At 36.4% G+C, this 18,934-nt stretch overlaps 4 protein-coding genes across 4 annotated transcripts; 3 read left to right on the top strand and 1 right to left on the bottom strand.

The window, feature by feature from the left end:
- Window positions 1–2,875: 2,875 nt before the first annotated feature.
- On the top strand, window positions 2,876–3,406 carry FIESC28_08182 (uncharacterized protein; the record flags this gene model as incomplete). The annotated part of the gene is made up of 2 exons (XM_031162321.1): window positions 2,876–2,951; window positions 3,156–3,406. The coding sequence occupies 2 exons, from the start codon at window positions 2,876–2,878 to the stop codon at window positions 3,404–3,406; spliced, it is 327 nt and encodes a 108-aa protein (XP_031013640.1).
- Window positions 3,407–4,045: 639 nt separating this feature from the next.
- On the top strand, window positions 4,046–4,402 carry FIESC28_08181 (uncharacterized protein; the record flags this gene model as incomplete). The annotated part of the gene is made up of 1 exon (XM_031162320.1): window positions 4,046–4,402. One exon carries the CDS (start codon window positions 4,046–4,048, stop codon window positions 4,400–4,402), a length of 357 nt encoding a protein of 118 aa, XP_031013639.1.
- Window positions 4,403–6,073: 1,671 nt separating this feature from the next.
- On the top strand, window positions 6,074–7,789 carry FIESC28_08180 (uncharacterized protein; the record flags this gene model as incomplete). Its single annotated transcript, XM_031162319.1, has 2 exons — window positions 6,074–7,386; window positions 7,444–7,789. The coding sequence occupies 2 exons, from the start codon at window positions 6,074–6,076 to the stop codon at window positions 7,787–7,789; spliced, it is 1,659 nt and encodes a 552-aa protein (XP_031013638.1).
- Window positions 7,790–18,184: 10,395 nt separating this feature from the next.
- FIESC28_08179 (uncharacterized protein) lies at window positions 18,185–18,931 on the bottom strand (the record flags this gene model as incomplete). Its single annotated transcript, XM_031162318.1, has 1 exon — window positions 18,185–18,931. One exon carries the CDS (start codon window positions 18,929–18,931, stop codon window positions 18,185–18,187), a length of 747 nt encoding a protein of 248 aa, XP_031013637.1.
- Window positions 18,932–18,934: the final 3 nt, after the last annotated feature.

Genomic DNA, 18,934 nt, shown 5'->3' with positions numbered 1-18,934 from the left:
ATCATGTTGGTGTATCACTGCAGTAATGTCAATTCATCGAGATTTCATTCAGCACTTCTCATGAAATCGCCAAAAAAGAACACGAACACCGTTAGTAAGTTAGTCAATGTAAACTATTGGGCAAAATGGCTGGCTGAAAATATGCATATATTTTGAGTTATCTAGCCAGCCTGTTTTAGCGGTGTATAGCAGCTGACAGGGTCCTATTAAAACGTTGGGCTTGGCATTCACTTAATCTGAACATGAGTCCAGACCCAAATTCACAAGATTTGGTCCTAAAAAATTGGTGCCATTGCATACTAAATGTAAGGCAGATGAGAAAGTGGCTGGCTGACAATGTCTATGCATTTTCAGAAACTTAGCCAGCCTATTAGAGCGCTGGGCTTGGCAGTCACTAACCCTGAAGATGGCCACAGACCCAAATTTACAAGACAATGTCCCGAACTACTGGTACCGTGACATACTAAAGAGCGCTGGAGTGATTCCGGTTCGTTGGGATATAATATATTGGCAGAAAAGGTAAAAGTGGCTGACACAAATGAGGCCATTATTTGATCTGGACAACAACTCTTGCTTTAACTAAGATAAGACACATTGAGAGTGGAATCAATGGCTCCCTACTCAATCGCGTAGCTTTCAGTGGATCAAGCCAACATGGAGGCCTCACCGCTTGTTGAGGTCACGGGTCGTTGCACTGGGGTATTGTCTATTTGCCAATTTCGCAAATTACAGATAGCCAAATACCAGATATCGAGCTATGAGTAAACAACTGAGTTTTTAGAATGTTTCTTATAGACGTTTAGAGGTCCATGTTATGATTGATACCCACGTGTTCTAATTTACATGAGGAAGGTGATGTACTAAAGGCTATGCCTTGAATAACCAGAAAGGGTTAAACCTCAGGATCTAGAACCTTACTTAGTGTATGTGGCTTGTTGGTCCGAACGCCAGTTCTCTACAACAAAACTAGACTATGATCATTTAGAGATGCTGTGTTGGCGTAGAAACATGAATCTGGCCTATCTATAAAAGGTTGCAGTGTGTCCTCACTAAATTAAAGAAACAGACACAAAACACCTTCTCATCTTATTAACCACCAACAATCTCGAACACCAACATCACCAAAATGCAGATCAAGTCCTTCCTCGTTGCCTGTACTCTGTACATATCATTTGGCATGGCGACTCCCGTTGAAAAGAGAGCCTGTGCTTGCTACTGCCCAGCCAACGCTACCTTGCTAGGCGGCATAAACGCCAGCTGTCCTTCAACCAACCCATGTTGCAAGGCAACCTGTCGGTCTAAGAAGGGCGTCCCTGGAGGGTCAGGCTCTCCATATCCAGCCACATATAAATGTTAAGATTCCATCTGCCTGAAGTAAGTTTCACCCTTCTGTAAATCTAGACAAAACACCAATAACTAATACGACACAGTAGCTTTCGACAATGGTTACAAGGACAAGTCAACCTTGAGAGACATGCTTCACTTGCCACACCGAACCACTACAATAATAAGTAGAGGCTTCGAGGACCCTGATTCACAAAAACGTGTTATGGTTGTACGTGGCTTCGGAGCCCATTATTGGCTCTAATAGGAATGTTGGGAACTGGGTGGCTATTCTGTAACAACGAACACTGTCTCTCTAGTCCTAAGTCTATTAAGTCTCTTTAGTTCCATTATAGTAGATATACTATTCACTGTTGAGATCTGTGGCTGAAACTTTACATTCACTCTTGCCTGACTGAGCAAACCTCGAACCAAAGGAATAAACAGCTATCGATTTAGCAACTTCAGAAGCAGCTAAGAGCAAGCATCTAGAGCCTCAGTGACTTAACGTGACTCGCTGGTATGTAAGCTCCAGTTTTAGCAATACCTGAAGCGACTACACCGAGATCCCTTAAGCTCTTGTGACCCAATATACCATTCAGGGTTCACTGATCTATATGAGACAGGACCAGGAAAACCCTCCTGCCAATTTCCGGTCTCTGACGGTGAATTTCCCGCTGCGATAAACAAATTTGAATGAATTTAGTCTTGAATACCACGAGCAACGTAAGACAGCGGGTTCCGGGGTAGCCTTAGAGAGAAGCAAGTCTTTCGACTCTTGATGTCTGGTCCATGTATAAACACTTTGAAGAGCAACTGGAGACTTGGACAACCCTGTTCTCAGAGGCAGGAGCTTTCAGTGCTCATTCTATTTAAGACTAATGTTGCTCGTTGAAGGACCTAGTCTATATAATATAATATATATTTGTATACTATGCCTGTTTAGAAAGCTGACTGAGAACGGGATCATAAACTCTTAGGTAGAGAAGACCTTCTTTGCCCTTTGACTCTTTCTGAGTGCTATTGAAGTAGCATTATCTATAAGGATAGCTATTGCACCTTGCTCTAAACATGCTAGGACTGAGTAAATGCGCCTAGACCCTGCATCCGTGCTATTGATAAAACCTGGTCTTGTCCTGTAATAACAGTATGCTTTGAGGAGAAGAGAAAGCTTAGGTAAACCTACCCTAAGCTTAAGGGACTCTTTTCTGAGTTTATTTTAATACCCTCCTTTTCCTACTGTGTCTCCACTTTAACTCGGAACACCTCCACACGCGGAAAGTGGGCAGGGCATCTTGTCTAAGCCTCCTTACCAATTTCGGATCGCCACCAGGTTTCGACTCAATCAATTACTTCATTCTAATTGATTTCTCTGCAGAAAATTCTTGGATATGGAATAATCAACGCGTGGCAGATTCCGGGCTCGGACCGTTGGTGACGAGGCCGCAGTCGTCGAAGGAGTATATAACCATAAACGATTGCGCCATGTCAAGTAGCACTTCATATTGAGCATCACTTTCTCATACTTCCCACTCTCATTAGAATACTTACCATGATGCGACAATCTTTCGGAGCCATTATGGCTTTGCTAGCCTCGGGCTCCCTTGCGTCCTCTCTCTCGGAACTATGTACTGTCTCGAACCTGAAAGCTGCGCTGCCCTCCAATGGAACCCTCCTGGGGATTGATATGATCCTATCTACCATCACGGTGTCCGCGGCGGTCTACAACGCCAGTGCCAGCATGGGATGCGGCCCAATGAAGCGTGATACCGATACTTAAAACTACTGTAACGTCACTGTCGCGTGTACCCACGGCAGCAAGGGTGACACAGTCAACCTCAAATATGCCTTCCCCGATCCCGAAGACTTCAAGAGCCGGTTCTATGTTGCAGGCGGAGGTGGCTACTCTCTCAACACCGATACCACTGGCGGCCTCAAGTACGGAGCTGCCGCAGGAGCCACTGATGGCGGATACGATGCCTTCAACTACAGTTTCGATGAGCAATTCCTTCTCGGCAACGGTTCCGTCAACTGGGATGCGATATACATGTTCTCTTACCAAGCTCTCAGAGAGATGACCTAGATTGGAAAGCACATCTCCAAGAATCTATACGATATGTCAAAGTCTAGCAAGGTCTATACCTATTACGAGGGCTACTCGGATGGTGGGCGAGAGGGAATGAGCTAGGTTTAGCAACGGGGCGAAGAGTATGATAGTGTTATCGCTGGAGCTCCTGTATTCCGCTTTGCGCAGCAATAAATCCTATATGTCTGCCCTGCTGCTGTTAAGTATAAACTTAACTATTATCCCCCTCCTTGTGAGCTTAAGAAGATCGTTAACGTTACTATTGAAGCCTGTGACGATCTCGATGAAAGGAAAGATGGCGTTATCTCCCGAACAAATCTTTGCAAAATCCACTTCAACACCAAGTCGCTCACCAGCAAAGAGTACTACTGCGCAGCTAAGACTAGTTCTTCACTTAGCTTTAGGTTCAGCAAGAGACAGGCTCCCGGCAGCCAGACGAGCAATGCACCAGAACAGCATGGTACGATTACTGCTAAGGGTGTTGCTATTGCTCAAGCTATCTACAATAGTGTTTTCAACAGCAAGGATGAAAGAGCGTATCTATCTTAGCAGATTAGCTCAGAGCTATCTGATGGTGAGCCAACTTACGATAACACTACCAACAAGTGGACTCTAAACATCCCTTCTACTAGTAGCATGTATATTGCAAAGTTTATTGAGATTCTTGACCTCGCTAACGTCGATAACCTCAACAATGTCACGTATCACACTCTAGTTGACTGGATAAAGAGTGGTATAGTCCGCTACTATGACAGTCTGCAAACCACTCATCCCGATCTCACAACCTTCAAGGAAGCCGGCGGCAAGCTCCTCCACTACCACTGCGAATCCGATCCTAGCATCCCAGCCGGCTCTTCCGTTCACTACTGGCAGTCTGTCCGATCCATCATGTATCCAAAACTGTCTGATAAGAACCAGTTCTATCTCGTGCCTGAGCAGCTCACTGTGGCACGAACTCTCTTCAGCCAGGTCCTTATCCTCAGAACAACATAAACATTATGATCGACTGGGTTGGAAATGGTAAGCAGCCGTCGAAACTTAATGCTACTATCTCTTCAGGCGATTATAAGGTAGAGACGCAGATGTTGTGTCAGTAGCCTAAGCGACCTCTTTGGAAGAACGACAAGAGCTTTGAGTGTGTCATTAACAAGAAGTCAATCGAGAGTTAGACATACAGCTTCAATGCTTTCAAGATTCATATATATTAATACCCTTTGGTTTTAGACAGGTAGATGCTCTCGAGCATAGATAGAGAGGTTGTTAGTATATCAGTGTATAGCTGTTAGGATAGTACATCTACGCAGACAATAACAAGAACTTACTATTTCTTACCATTATGCCAAACCATTCCAAAATCGCCATTCCCATAATAGCCAGCCTGCGGCATAGTAATAGTGAAGAGTGCTAATAATAAAGTCACAACCAATAGAGTAATGGCTTCTCCCTTAGCCAATTCGGGAAGCCAAGCTAGCGGATGTTCAGCTATAGACAAACTCACTGAGCCAGTCGCCTCTTACTCCTTCACTAAAATGCCGAGGCTAAAACAAACCAGCCCCCTCGTGTTTTCACTCCACAATTTTCACTCTTAATTCCTCAATTCCTGCACCTCAACAGATTCAGAAATAGGCGACCCCTATTATATTTACTGCTATCTCGGGTTATATCCTACTTACAAAGCTACTAATATTAGCTAGTGCAGACCCTGGGTGGAAGGATAATAACTTTAAGACAGCGCTTCACCTCGCGGTTAACAATAACTATGAAATTGTTGTAAAGCATCTCCTGGAAAATAGGGTTGATATCGAGGTGTAAGATGCGTACCTTTCTACACCCCTTTTAAGAGCTGCAGAAATAGGCCATGAGGATATCTTGAAGCTCCTGTTGGATAGGGGGGCTAATATCGAGGTTAAAGACTGAAACAGTTGGACGCCATTATTCTGGGCTACATACGAAGGTCATGGGTCAGCAGCAAAACTTCTAATTGATGCTGGTGCTACTCTTGTATTAAAGAATGACTTGTGGAACTGGACACCGTTGAGGATGGCTATAAGACAGCAGAATTAGAGCATCATAAGTCTACTGGTAGAGGAAGGGGCTCAGAGAAGCTAGTGGCATTACCCGCTTTAGTCTAGTGGCTATAACAAGGGAAAACGACGTCTAGAGCTCTTTGTATTTAATTATTGATATGTCTTAAAGTCCCTTCCCAAGCTCGATGTAGTTTGACTCTCAAGCAGAGGTAGTTAGAAGACTACCGTTTAGGAAGAAATCTTAATCTCGGTATTGGGATAAAGCTTTAGCCTTTCCAAGTAACTATCGACACGTTTCCGCCATCGGAGTCAAGGGAAAATTCCCCTCATTACCCCAGGGTATAGGTTATGCGGGGTTTGCAGGTCTGGGTCGTGCTAGTGCTACTCTAACTGACTTTAGCGTTTCGCCTAACCACACGCATGACTTGGTGCAACCGTGCTTTACTCAGAATGCTGACACTAATGGAAAAATCTGGAGAATATGGGGTAAATCTTTACGCGCGGCAATTCAGAGTTTTCTCCCTGATTCATCTGCATATATATCGGCTTCCCCAGTCCATGGTTTCCCCAGATTCATCAGACAACAACCCCAGGATTCAATTGACCCTTGTGCTGATCAAGGCACCTGTTCTCAACCATGGGTCTCTCCATCAACAACATCTTTGCTGTCAATGAGGACCGGCCCACTCCCAAGGCTGTGTACAATTGGCGCGTCTACACATGTGCTGCCATCGCCTCTTTCGCATCATGCATGATCGGCTATGACTCTGCCTTCATTGGCACCACCATCGCCCTTCCTTCTTTCACCGAGGAGTTTGACTTTGCCTCCTACGAGCCCGATCAACTCGCTCTTCTCAAAGCCAACATCGTCTCGGTCTATCAAGCCGGCGCGTTCTTCGGTAGTCTCTTCGCCTATATTACCTCGTATTTCATCGGTCGACGTTATTCCCTTATCGCTTTCAGCTTTGTCTTTATGATCGGAGCTGGCATGATGCTTGGCGCCAATGCTGAGCGTGGCTTGGGACTCATCATCGGTGGTCGTGTTCTTGCTGGAGTAGGCGTTGGCGCTTGTTCCAATATGGTTCCCATCTACTGCTCTGAGCTCTCCCCACCTGCTATTCGTGGTCGCCTTGTTGGTATCTACGAATTGGGATGGCAGATCGGCGGCCTTGTCGGCTTCTGGATCAACTATGGACTGGCTGAGACCATGGCCCCCAGCCACAAGCAGTGGATCATCCCTTTTGCTGTCCAACTTATCCCCGCAGGCATGCTGCTTTTCGGTGCCTTCTGGATTAAGGAATCTCCTCGATGGCTCTTCTCCAAGGGTCGACGTGAGGAAGCCATGAAGAATCTGTGCTGGTTGAGACAGCTTTCTCCCGAAGACCTTTATATCGTTGAAGAAGTCAGCTACATGGACCAGGAGTTAGACCGCTATAACCGAGAAGTCGGTCCCGGCTTTTGGAAGCCTTTCAGTGCACTCAAGAGCCGACAGATTCAGTGGCGTTTCTTCCTGGGTGGCATGATGTTCCTCTGGCAGAACGGGTCTGGCATCAACGCTATCAACTATTACAGTCCTACTGTCTTTAAGAGTATTGGAATCCAGGGCACCAACACCGGTTTCCTTACTACCGGTATCTTTGGCGTGGTCAAGACAGCTGTCACTATCATCTTCATTCTGTTCTTGATTGAGACTGTCGGGCGCAGGAAGCTGTTAATCATTGGTTCCGTTGGTGGTTCTCTTTGCATGTGGTTCATCGGAGCTTACATCAAGGTCGCCAACCCAGCTGGTAAGGTGGCTGCTGCTGAGGCCGCTGGAGCTGCCGCCCCTTCAATGTCAGGCGGTGGTATTGCTGCTGTTTTCTTCTTCTATCTTTGGACTGTCTTTTACTCGCCCACATGGAACCCGATTCCTTGGGTTCTCAACTCTGAGATGTTCGACGAGAAGTCTAGGTACGTTACTAACATATCTTTACGTTGACACATGGCTAGGTTACTAACATCAAGCAGATCCCTCGGTCAAGCTTCCGCCGCAGCCAACAACTGGTTCTGGAATTTCATCGTCTCTCGATTCACCCCTCAGATGTTCATCAAGATGGGCTACAGTGTCTATTTCTTCTTCGCTTCCCTTATGATCCTCTCCGCCACCTTTGTCTTCTTCTTCATCCCTGAGACCAAGGGTCTGCCGCTTGACACCATGAACCGTCTATTCGAGATCAAGCCGGTATGGAAGGCCCACGGACAGCTTTCTGAGGAGTTGAGGCTGCAAGAGGATGAGTTCAGACGTAATGCTGAGGGTAGCAACATCAGTGCCGAGAAGGCCCAAGCCCTCGCTGATGAGCGTGAGGATGTCTAGAGTAGAAGCATGGAAGGCATATCTTGATAGTAGATTTCCAATATTGTATTTAGTCTAGAGGGAAATACTCGGCTACTAATCAGCGTCTTACATAGTTTAGAAAAACAGATGGATCAATATAGATTTCCTTCTAGTTGCGGATCAAAGCCCTTACATGAACAGTAGCTTAAACGTAACTAGCCACAAGTCCCAAGAGAAGCTCATTCCAATTCAGGTCCACACCCTGTACTATACTACAATTTTATGTAGAGTTTAGCTCAGAATTGAAATAGCAGTGTTGTCAGGCTGCAGAACAGGGTACTCAATGGTTCCCTTGGTCTGAATAGCCGAGACGTACCCTAGCATCAGGGAAGCATCCTTGAGACAACTGTAGAGAAGCCCAGCTGCATCCTTGATCTCCACGGCCTTGAATTCCTTCCTCTCAGTAATAGGTCAATCCTTATTTATATTAACAAAGACTTAAGGTACGTAATCAAGTCATCGATCTTTGACCTTGAAGCCGAGGAGCTTGGGGAGCTAAGCAACCGATAGCCAATCCTTTCACTTAGCATCCTTAGTAACGATAGGCAACGCAGGAATGAGATGTTTCTCGGTGTAGCTATGGAGAGTTTCGAGATCCCGGGGGAGAGATAGAAACCAGCATCTTTTAACGCAATTTTCCATACAGGGTTGTATTGGAGGCTGCAACTCATAATTCCCGCACGAAGTAGGTCAATAGCAGATGTTATTACATGCTGTGATACTGCTTCCGAATTTTCAATATCTGGACCTGAAGCTACGGCAGCAGACTGCGCGTGGCCTCAAATATGACTAGTTTGCAAGCTGTGGACAACTAGTCAAAGTACTCTACGATACTGCCTTATGCACGTCTTAGTTGAGACATATTAGGCGTTATCAATTATGCAATTAGTAGCTTTACAATCCTTTTACCCCTATTTTCCAAAGCTATTGCAAAAGCCTTAGTAAGGTACTAAAGTAGTAATATAGTATTATTACTAAGATTAAGAACTAGCTTTATTAGCTATATTACCTTATTATTCTTAAGTATAATATATACTATTAAAGTAAGTATATTACCCCTTATCCTTACTAGGTAAATTAATACTAATATTACAATCTATAAGTAGTTTTATAATTTCTATATAATATATAGATAAGGTAGCTTATAAAGCTTTACTTACCCTTTATGTATTATTTCTAGTACTATTAGTAAATAAAGTCTTTATTACTAACTTTTATTTACTTTTTAAAGCTAATTTAAGAGTATTACTATACTTACTACTACTAATAGTAATATTAGTACTATTCTTATTAATTGTAACGGTTGTGATTCCCAAGGAATAAACTAGTCTATACTAGGTTTATATTAGCAGATGTATAGGGTATAGATACTAAGTATTACAAAGTGTTATATCTCTTAATAGTAAATAAAGCGTATTAGGTATATTTAGGTAAAGAAGTCTTATTAATAGCTAGTAAGCTAAGTATTCTATCTAGTGCTAAGTAAATATATATATATATAATAGTCTTACTAGTAGGATTATAAGCCTTAAGAGAAGGCTTACAATTACTTAGGTAAGCTAGTAAGTAAGTTTATAACTAGTATAGTAAGCTTAGGTAAGGCTTACGTAGGTATAAGTAAGCTAAGCTCTAATTAGTAAAAAATGTAGGGTATATGTAATATAACTGCAGAGGATTGTAATATAATCTCTTCCCTTCTGTAGTCTTATTCTTAAGACCTATATAACTTATCTTCCTAGCTATTTTTCTTATGTAAGTCTAACTTAATCCTATATTTATTATATTAAAGTATTCTAATAAACAAAAAGTAGATTCCTTTAATACTATTCTATTATCTTTTACTAAGAAGTATTGCAAAGCTACTAAAGGTATTATATAGTTTAGATTTAAAGTTATACCTTATTCTTACTATAGTAAGCATAGTATAGCTTATAAAATAATTATAGGAAAGAAAAAGTATAGTTTATATATTTCTTTTAGTTATTCTTATAATATAATTAGTATACCTTTAAATTCTTGTAAGTTCTTGTAGTTTTTCCTGGTTTCTAGTGTTAATTTTTAATAGTTATATGTATTATAGATAAAGTAAAATATCTAGAAGAGCAAGAGGTAGTAGCTAAAGAATTACTATCTTCTTATTGTAAGGCGCTTTGTATTACGTAGTGTAAATTAGATAAGTCTTTTTCTTAACTAGAGATTTATTATAAGCAAAAGAAAGAGTTAGTATTCTGCAGAGTTAAAATAACTTATTATAGCCTAGATTTATTAGATAAACTTAAGGAGGCTAAGAAGGCTAAGTCTTTTAAGGAGTAGTTAGTAGTTAAGGATATTAACTTATTAGTATACTTAAATATACTTAATTTTAGTTTCTTTAATTTTTTTAGTATTAATAGAAGTTCTTTAGGAGTTGTTAAGTAGTAATAAGGTTCTTTAGTAGTTCTTATGTATTTTTGTTTTCTAGGTAGTCTTTCTATTTTACTAAATATATTATCTACTTATTTTCCTTTTTTATATCTTTAATTACTTTTACTTTGTAGAGTTCTAGTTCCTTAATTTCCTTAGGTTTATTTCTGATTTTAACCTGTATTATATTAGCTACTAATTTAAGTAGGGATATATAAAAGATTAGATAAAGCCTAACTTTTAGTAGTAAGTCTAGTTTATAGTTATTTTCTAAGATCTTCTTAATAATTTTGTAAAGTCTAATGTATTTATAGTTTAGTTTATATAAAGGTTGTTTTATTTATATATTTTTTATAAATAAGTAGACTATCTTTCCCTTCCTAAAGGTTAGTTTTTTAATCCTTTTTATATTATAGTATTTTTTTATTCTTTTTTTAATAAATTTAAGTTCTATCTTTATTTCTTTATATAGATTTTTAAGTTCTTCTACCTTAAGTATTGCAGTAGGGTTAATTATCTATACTTTATATTTATTATAATAGGTATCTAGTATAAATCTAAAGTTAATATAAGCTAGTATTAACTTTGTACTTTTATTATAGGTAGTATTATAAGCTAGTTATATAATAGGTAGCTTTTTAACCTAATTATTTTATCTGTAATTAATATAGTATTGTAAGTATTATTCCAGTACTTGGTTTATTTGCTTAGTTTGTTTATCTATTTAGGGTCTAAAGGCTATTAAAAGCTAGTAATTAAGTCCTAGGTATAATATAAGGGCTTACTAGAACTTAGCTGTAAAGGTTAGTTCTCTATCTAATAGGATCTTATTTAGTAGTCTGTGTATACTAATAATATATTAGTAAAAAACATAGGAAAGTTCTTCTGCATCTATAGATTCTCTGTAGGGTAAGTAGTATAAGAACTTTATAAGTTAGTTAACAATAACTATAATACTATTATAAAAGATTCCAATTAAAGGTTCTTTTAATAAGGGTAGCTTAGTTATAAAGTCTATTGTAATTAAATCCTAAGGTTATTATACTACTAGTAAGGGTTATAGTATACTGTAGGGCTTATAATATTATACCTTTATTTATATATATATATTATATTATTTAATAATTTATTCTATATCTTATTTTATATATTTATATCCTTTTTCTTATAATTATTTAAGAGTTTTAGTAATACCTTAGTATCTATATAGTAAATGTAAATAAAATTTGCAAAGGAAGTTACTATCTTTAGTAGTTCTAGTAATTCTTTTACTAAAGTTATATTATAGGTATTTTTCAAAGTATTATTTTATAGAGAATTTATAGTTCTTATAGCCTAGATCTTAGAAGAATTTAGTTATTTCTTACAGAGTTCTATATTAGCTAGGGCTATTCTTATAAACTAACTTAATTCTTACAATTCTATAGATTACTATTAGGAAGATTACTACTAAGTTGGGTTTACACTTATTACACTATCCTAGGATTGAATTAGCCTATAAATAGATTACTTTGTTTAAGAGGTAATTATTATATATCTAGATTAGTTACTTAAAGAGGGTATAGTTCTTTTTGTATTCTTATTTAAGTTTTTTTTAGTATTTTTTGTATATTTCCTAAGGGGTCTATTCTTTTCCTTTATATTAGTAGTTTAGTTCCTTTTTAGTTATTACTACTATTCTAATAGGGGTAGTAAACTAGTATTATCCTTTAGTATTTTTCTTTAGGAGCTTCTTCTAAGCTTTACTTATTACTTCTTCTTTAAAATTAGGCCTATAACTAATAGCATCTGCATATCTATTATCAGTTCCTTTATAGTATATAATTATAAAATTAAATTTGCATAGGTATTTAGTATAGCGTAGTTATTATTAGTTTAATTCTTAGGTTATAGTAAAGTATGTAATATTTTAGTAGTTAGTATAGACTTTAATTTAATAAAGACTTCCTATAAGGTAGTATTAGAATTCCTTAAAATAGTTAACAATAGCTAGGAATTCTTTATTATAGATAGGATAGTTAAGTTCTACTTTATATAACTTATAGAAGTAGAAGGCTATTAGATATAGCTTTCTATTATTATCTCTTTAACTAATCTATCCTTCTAAAGCGAAATCTAAGGAATCTATTTTAAGTTTAATTTCCTTATTAAGGTTAAATATAATTAACACTAGTTTACTAAGTATAGAGTTTTATAGGTTATTAAAGGTATCTTAGGCTTTATTATTCTACTTAAACTTCTAGTTCTTCTTTGTAAGTCCTATAAGGGGGTTTACTATCTTACTAAAGTTTCTAATAAATTATTAGTAGTAGTTAGCAAATCCTAAGAAGCTTTAAACTTCTTTAATAGTTATAGGTATAGGCTAATTATATACTACTAAGATTTTCTTTTAGTCTATTTAGATTTCTCTTAGTAATATAGTATATCCTAAGAAGTTAACTTCTTTAATATAGAAGTAACTCTTTTCTAGTTTTACTAGAAGGTTTATATCTTATAGTACTTTTAAGACCTTATAGATATATTTCTAGTATTCTTCTTTATTATCTAAGAAGATTAGGATATTATCTAGGTAGTATACTATAAATACATCTAAGTATTACTATAGTATATTATTAATTATTTATTAAAATATAGCTAGTATATTTATAAGACTAAATAGTATTACTAAGTATTTAAAAAGTCTAAATTTAGTTCTAAAGGTAGTCTTCTATTTATTACTTTCCTTAATGTAAATTAAGTTATAGGTACCCTTAAGGTTAAGTATAGTAAAGATTTATTTTCCTTGTAGATAGTTCTTAAGTTCTATAATAAGCAGGAGTAAGGTCCTATCTTTAATAGTAAGATTGTTTAATTATCTATAATCTATAATAAGTTATAGTTTCCTATTTTTCTTAGGTATAAATATAATAGGGAATCCTACTAAGGATATAGATACCTGTATATTACCTTTTTATAATTCTTCTTTTAGGTAGTCTTATAGTATAGTAAGCTTAAGTTTATTAAGATTATATATCTTCTAGAAAGGTAGGTTATTTAATTTAAGTATAATCTTATAGTTCTAGTAGCTATACTATAGTACTTTTATATTAAGTTTTTCTTTAAATAGTTTCTTATAAACTTAGTATTTCTATAGTATGTTCTTAAGTTTATCTTCTTTTTTTAATAGTTTTAGTTATAACTTTAACTTTTTATTTAGGTTATATAGCTAGGTAGTAACTATTGTAATAGTTTACTAAATATATCTTCTCTTGCCTTTTTTGTATTTTATATTTTATTCCTCTTAGAGGTAGGTAAATATTCTTTTTACGCTAGACTTTGCTAGCTGCTTTAGTTAAAGTTTAAGATCTCTAGTTATTATTACTTTCTAAATTAGTATCTATATTAAAGGGATTATCTATATTAATAATCTAGCTAGTTCTCTAATAGAAATATAGGTTATAGTAGTATAGCTATAGGTAGCTTAATATTAGGTTATAGCCTAGTATAGGGATAATATTAAGTTTAATGTTCTACCTTTAAGTTCTAATAAATACCTTTAAGTAATTAATCTCTTAGGTAATTAGTCCTTTGTTATAGGTAAACGTTCCTCCTTCTAAGCTTATTAGTAAGTAAGGCTATAGCTTATCTTACTATAGTAGTTGTAATATATTAACTATGTAAAGGTTAATTATATTTATTTCTACTTTACTGTTTACTAGTATAGTTAGCTATTTCCCTTTAACTTATACTTATATATCTAGGTAAGTCTATTAACCTTGTGTAGTTAATCTTAGAGCTCTTATAAGTAGTACCTACTCTAGGGCTCTGCTTATCTATAGCTCTAATAGTATAGCAAGCTATTATCTTTTCCTAGCTATCCTAGGTATTATTTATTGCATTTACTATTATAGTATAATATATTATCTAGGTATTTGTTTCTTAGTTCCTTTTATACCTTAGCATCTACTAGCTAGGCGTTTTCTTCTACCTCTTCTTTTTATTAAAGGGTATTAAGGTTAGGTATACTTCCTTAATTAGGGTTACTCTGTATATCTTATCTTTACTAATTAATCCTTTATTAATTCTAGATATAGGTAAAAGCTTATTCTTTTATTTCTATATAGGTAGTAAACTTTATTACTTTATTTCCTGGAAATTATTTAGATAGTCTATATCTAATAGTATTGGTAATAATATACAGTTTCTATTACATATATTCCCTAATGCTTATTAGGAAATAGTTATTGCTGATTTTACTTTACTAGTATAAGGTATAGTAGTAAGCTATATATAAGATCTATAAAATTTATTTATATTCTTTGTTACTAGGGTACCTTTATAGGTTATAGTATACTATTAATCTTTAGATAATGTTTTCTATGCTCTATTCCTAATTATTAGTAATAGCATAAATATAGATATTATTATCTTATACTATTTCTATATATTCCTTAGCTTATTATACTACTTTACTTATCTAGCTATCCTATTTGTCTTTATAGTGTAACTGTTTTAATTTGTAGTTTTTCTTTTTTCTTAATTATTCTAATTTATTATAGGCAGTATTAGAGTAGTTAGGGTCTCTATAGTATTAGTTTAGTTATATTATTTTAATAGGTATTTCGTTAATTTGTTTAGTAACTTCCAATCTTTCTATTACTTCTTATAGTAATTTAAGCGTTCTATCTACTTATAGGATAGGTAGGTTAGAAAATATTTTATCTATAAATTAGTCTAGTTCTTATTAAATTTCTTTAGGTATAAGTGTACTATCCGTATTAGGGATAGTTCCTTTCCCTTTTTAAGTAACTGTAACTGTTTTGCTTAGTCTAGGGGTAACTGTATCTTTAAGAATAGGTTCCTATTTTCTATTTTATTTGCATTACTTGCATCTAAGTCTATTCTTATAGTCTTAGAAGATAGGGTCTTTTTATGCTTTGCAGCGAATTTCTATTTATTATTTTCTATTTCTAGGTTTTACTATATATTTTTTATTCCTTTTAAATACTTTCTTCTTCTTTTCCTCCTCTTAATTAAATTCTATCTATTTCTATTCTTCTTCTACTGTAATATGGGCTATCTAAAGTCTCTCTTTTAAGTTACCTACTAGCTCTATATTGTATCTAGATCTAGTTATTACTACTTATTTTAAGGTATATACTGCTATCTAGGGTTCTTCTTCCTATATGTTAATTTATTATATAGTCTTACCTTCCAGTACTAGCTAGTACTTTTAGTTAGTTTTTATAAAATTACAGTAGTTGTATTTACAGTATCCCTTCTTACTACAGTTCTAGCAGGTTAGGGCTAGTCTATTTATTTAAGTAGTATTAATATTTATAGGTTCTGCTTAGATACTATAGGAAGTATTAGCTTATCTCTGTTTCCCTTAGTTTACATAGTTACAGTTAGATTCTTATTAGTTTTTATTTTAGTTAAGAGTATAGGTCTATCCTTATTTATTAGCTTATTTTTCTTTTTATTACTTAAATAATTAGTTATTAATATCTACTGTAAGAAATACTAGTTTATCTAGAGTTTTTGGTTTTTCTCTTACGTATACTATAGTATCTTTAACTTTAGCTTTTAGCCCTTAGTATATCTAGGATATATAGGCTGCTTTATTCTAGTCTAGTTTAACTACCTAGAATTAGTATTCTATAAGATAGGCTAAGGCTAATCCCTTTTAAACTAGTTAATAAATTTTAGCCTTAGCTTCTTATTTTTTATTTGTAATTCTAAAGGTATAAGTAAGTTCTTTCTTAAAGTTCTTGTATTTCTTGTAGATGTAGTTAGTTATTTGTTTTCTTACGTATAGTAGATTATAAATATAGTCCCTAAGGATAGGTTCTATAACTCTCTGGGCTTTATTTTTAAGAAAGCTTATAGTATATTATACCTTATATTCCTTAGTACTAAACTGTATAGAATAGTATATTTAGTAGCTATATATACTAGTAAGGAATCCTTATAGTTTATTTAATTTACCTCTGTAGGGGTCTAGTTAATAAGGGTAGAGGATTTCTCTTAGGTCCTTTTTAGTTATAATAAGGGTAGTAGTATATTTAATGTACTCTCTATAGAGGTTCTAGCTTTATTTAGCCTCTTTACCTAGCCTTTTAGTAAGGTTAGTAATACTAGCTACCTTATTCTTTAGGTTTTTAATTTAGTTCTTAGCTACTTCTAAGTTAAACTTAGCTATATTAAGGAGTTTATTATATTACTTACTAAGCTTGTAAATCTTTTACTTAAGCTTAGTAACTTTATCCTTATAGCTACTTAGGTAAGTAGGGGCAATATTTACCTTATCCTTATCTTTAGTATCTATAGAGAGGTTAGTTTCTTTTTCCTAGGTAGGGTTAGTATCTAGTAGTATTACCTAAGGTAGCTATTAGCTATACTAAGCAGTAAAGGGTTAGTTTAAAGTAGTAAGAGCTATTACATAGGTATTGCTTAGTATTATATAGTATAATCTAAATAAAAGCTATTAATGTATAATAGTTATAATTCCTAAGGAATAAACTAGTCTATACTAGGTTTATATTAGCAGATATATAGAGTATAGATACTAAGTATTGCAAAGTATTATATCTCTTAATAGTAAATAAAGCGTATTAGGTGTATTTAGGTAAAGAAGTCTTATTAATAGCTAGTAAGCTAAGTATTCTATCTAGTGCTAAGTAAATATATATATATATAATAATTTTACTAGTAGGGTTATAAGCCTTAAGAAAAGGCTTATAATTACTTAGGTAAGCTAGTAAGTAAGTTTATAACTAGTGTAGTAAGCTTGGGTAAGGCTTACGTAGGTGTAGGTAAGCTAAGCTCTGATTGGTGAAAAATGTGGGGTATACGTGACGTAACCGCGGGGGATTGTAACATTAATAGCTTTACTACCTTTTTAGAGCTAGTAGCTAATACTACCTACAGAGTACTACTATTTTCCCTACCTTAAGTATTAATATTAATACCTTGGTCTAGTAGTAACTTAACTAAACTTATATTATCGCCAGCGTTATTTTATCTACTAACTAACTAAAGAGGATAGTAGAGAGAAATAAAAGTTTAATTACTAATCTGCTGGTAATTATAATCTGTGCCCTTCCACTTTAGTGCGTTAAGCAACACCTTGATAGCTTTATCTAGAGACTGGTGAGCATAACGCTATCTTGAGATGTCTGTCCTGACTTACTTGTTTCATGGAGGTGTTCAACCTCTGCAGGCGACCGATAAACATGCTTAACAAAATTCAGAAGTCCCTGAAATGGTTCGGCCTTGAACCTGAGGAGACCCTCAAAGTAGACTGTAACTAGATATTCTTCAAAAGAAAGTCCGACGATGAAGAAATCTGCCTTCTCAAAGTTGTACGTGTCACCGCTATCTTCATCCACCTCTTCTCCTTTACCCAATACGTCTGGTAGTGCGGGGTTGCAAATACCGTCTCTAGAATGAGAGCAGGGTCTCGGACCTGTTGCCTGAAGCGAGGTCACTCTTGTTGGAGCAGGGGCAGTACAGATAATCCGATTCCGCAGACCAAAGTTTCGTTGTTGGTCGGTAATGTTGACAAAGTTGACGAATCAAATCTGAGCATTGACCTCTGCCCAAGCTAGACAGGCGGCCTGTTGGTTGTCGGTTGGATTCTCAGCGGCAGTGGCTTGATAAGTCTGGTCGGGTCATTGTTGCTTGAAATAGAAATCTAAGAATATACCCGAAGAAACTGCCACGAGTTTATGTCGTTCAACTTGCTATTAGAGGCAAGTCTCAACGCAATAGCAACCCTGGTATCTACAGCAGGAAAGACGCTATGTCAAGACTGGGTAATAAGATATCACAGTATCAAAGATAGAGGTTCACAAGTCATAATTAGTAAAGGTCAGTATTAAGGACACAATTAATTAAGTAGTAGGTAAACTATTGTAAATAAAGAGCACTCCAATATTCTAATGCGTAAAACTAACAAATGAAATAACCTATAAAATGATATCCGACCGTTCATTCGATTTCAATGCGATGAGACTTGGGTGTAACTTTAGGAACGACTATAGTCAAGAGGCCATCCTTAAGCTCAGCGGTAACTGCCTCGTGGTTGACATAGGTGGGGAAGGTAAAGTAGCGGGAGAACTCCTTGCGATAGACAGAGCCTCTTGGCTCTTCAGGCTGCTCAGGCTGCTCAGGCTGCTCAGGCTGCTTCTCTTTGGCCTTCTCACTGAGAGTCTCAGGCTCTGGCTGGTTGCTGGCCTCTGACTTTCCTGATGCGTGGCTCAAGACTTCAAAGTCGTCACCATCAACATCGTCCTCAACAGTGGCCTGGTATGAGCTCCTGCTTCGGGTGTCTTCGTTGTCTGACTCGATGATCGGGGTGGGAGCAGTCTTCTCAGGGGTGATTTCATCTGCCTTGGGGGCATCTGTGAATCGCTCAACCTTGCCACTGACGACAAGCTTGGTAGGCTCAGGGAACTCGACAGTGACGTGTTCTTTGTTCAGACCAGGAAGCTCGCCATAGATAACGAAGGAGTCCTCCGTCTCGTGAGCCTCAAAGCGGGGCTCCCATGGGCGAGCGTTGACTCGGTAGGCAGGGCAGGCAACCTCAGCGCGGGTCTTCTGTTGAGGGTGGCATTGGCGCTTTCGCTGTGGCTGTTGGGGCTGCAGGACTGACTGGTCGAGTTCCCTGAGTAGATGGTAGAGTGGGTTCATTGGAGCCTGGACATGGTAGGCGGTGCGGGGAAGGAAGAATGCCATTTT

This window comes from Fusarium coffeatum (genome assembly GCF_003316985.1).
Source record: "Fusarium coffeatum strain FIESC_28 chromosome Unknown BRIP53273_contig_188, whole genome shotgun sequence".
Taxonomy (NCBI): Eukaryota; Fungi; Ascomycota; class Sordariomycetes; order Hypocreales; family Nectriaceae; genus Fusarium; species Fusarium coffeatum.
Note: the sequence above shows the minus strand (reverse complement) of the source record. Positions and strands in the feature narration are given on the sequence as shown.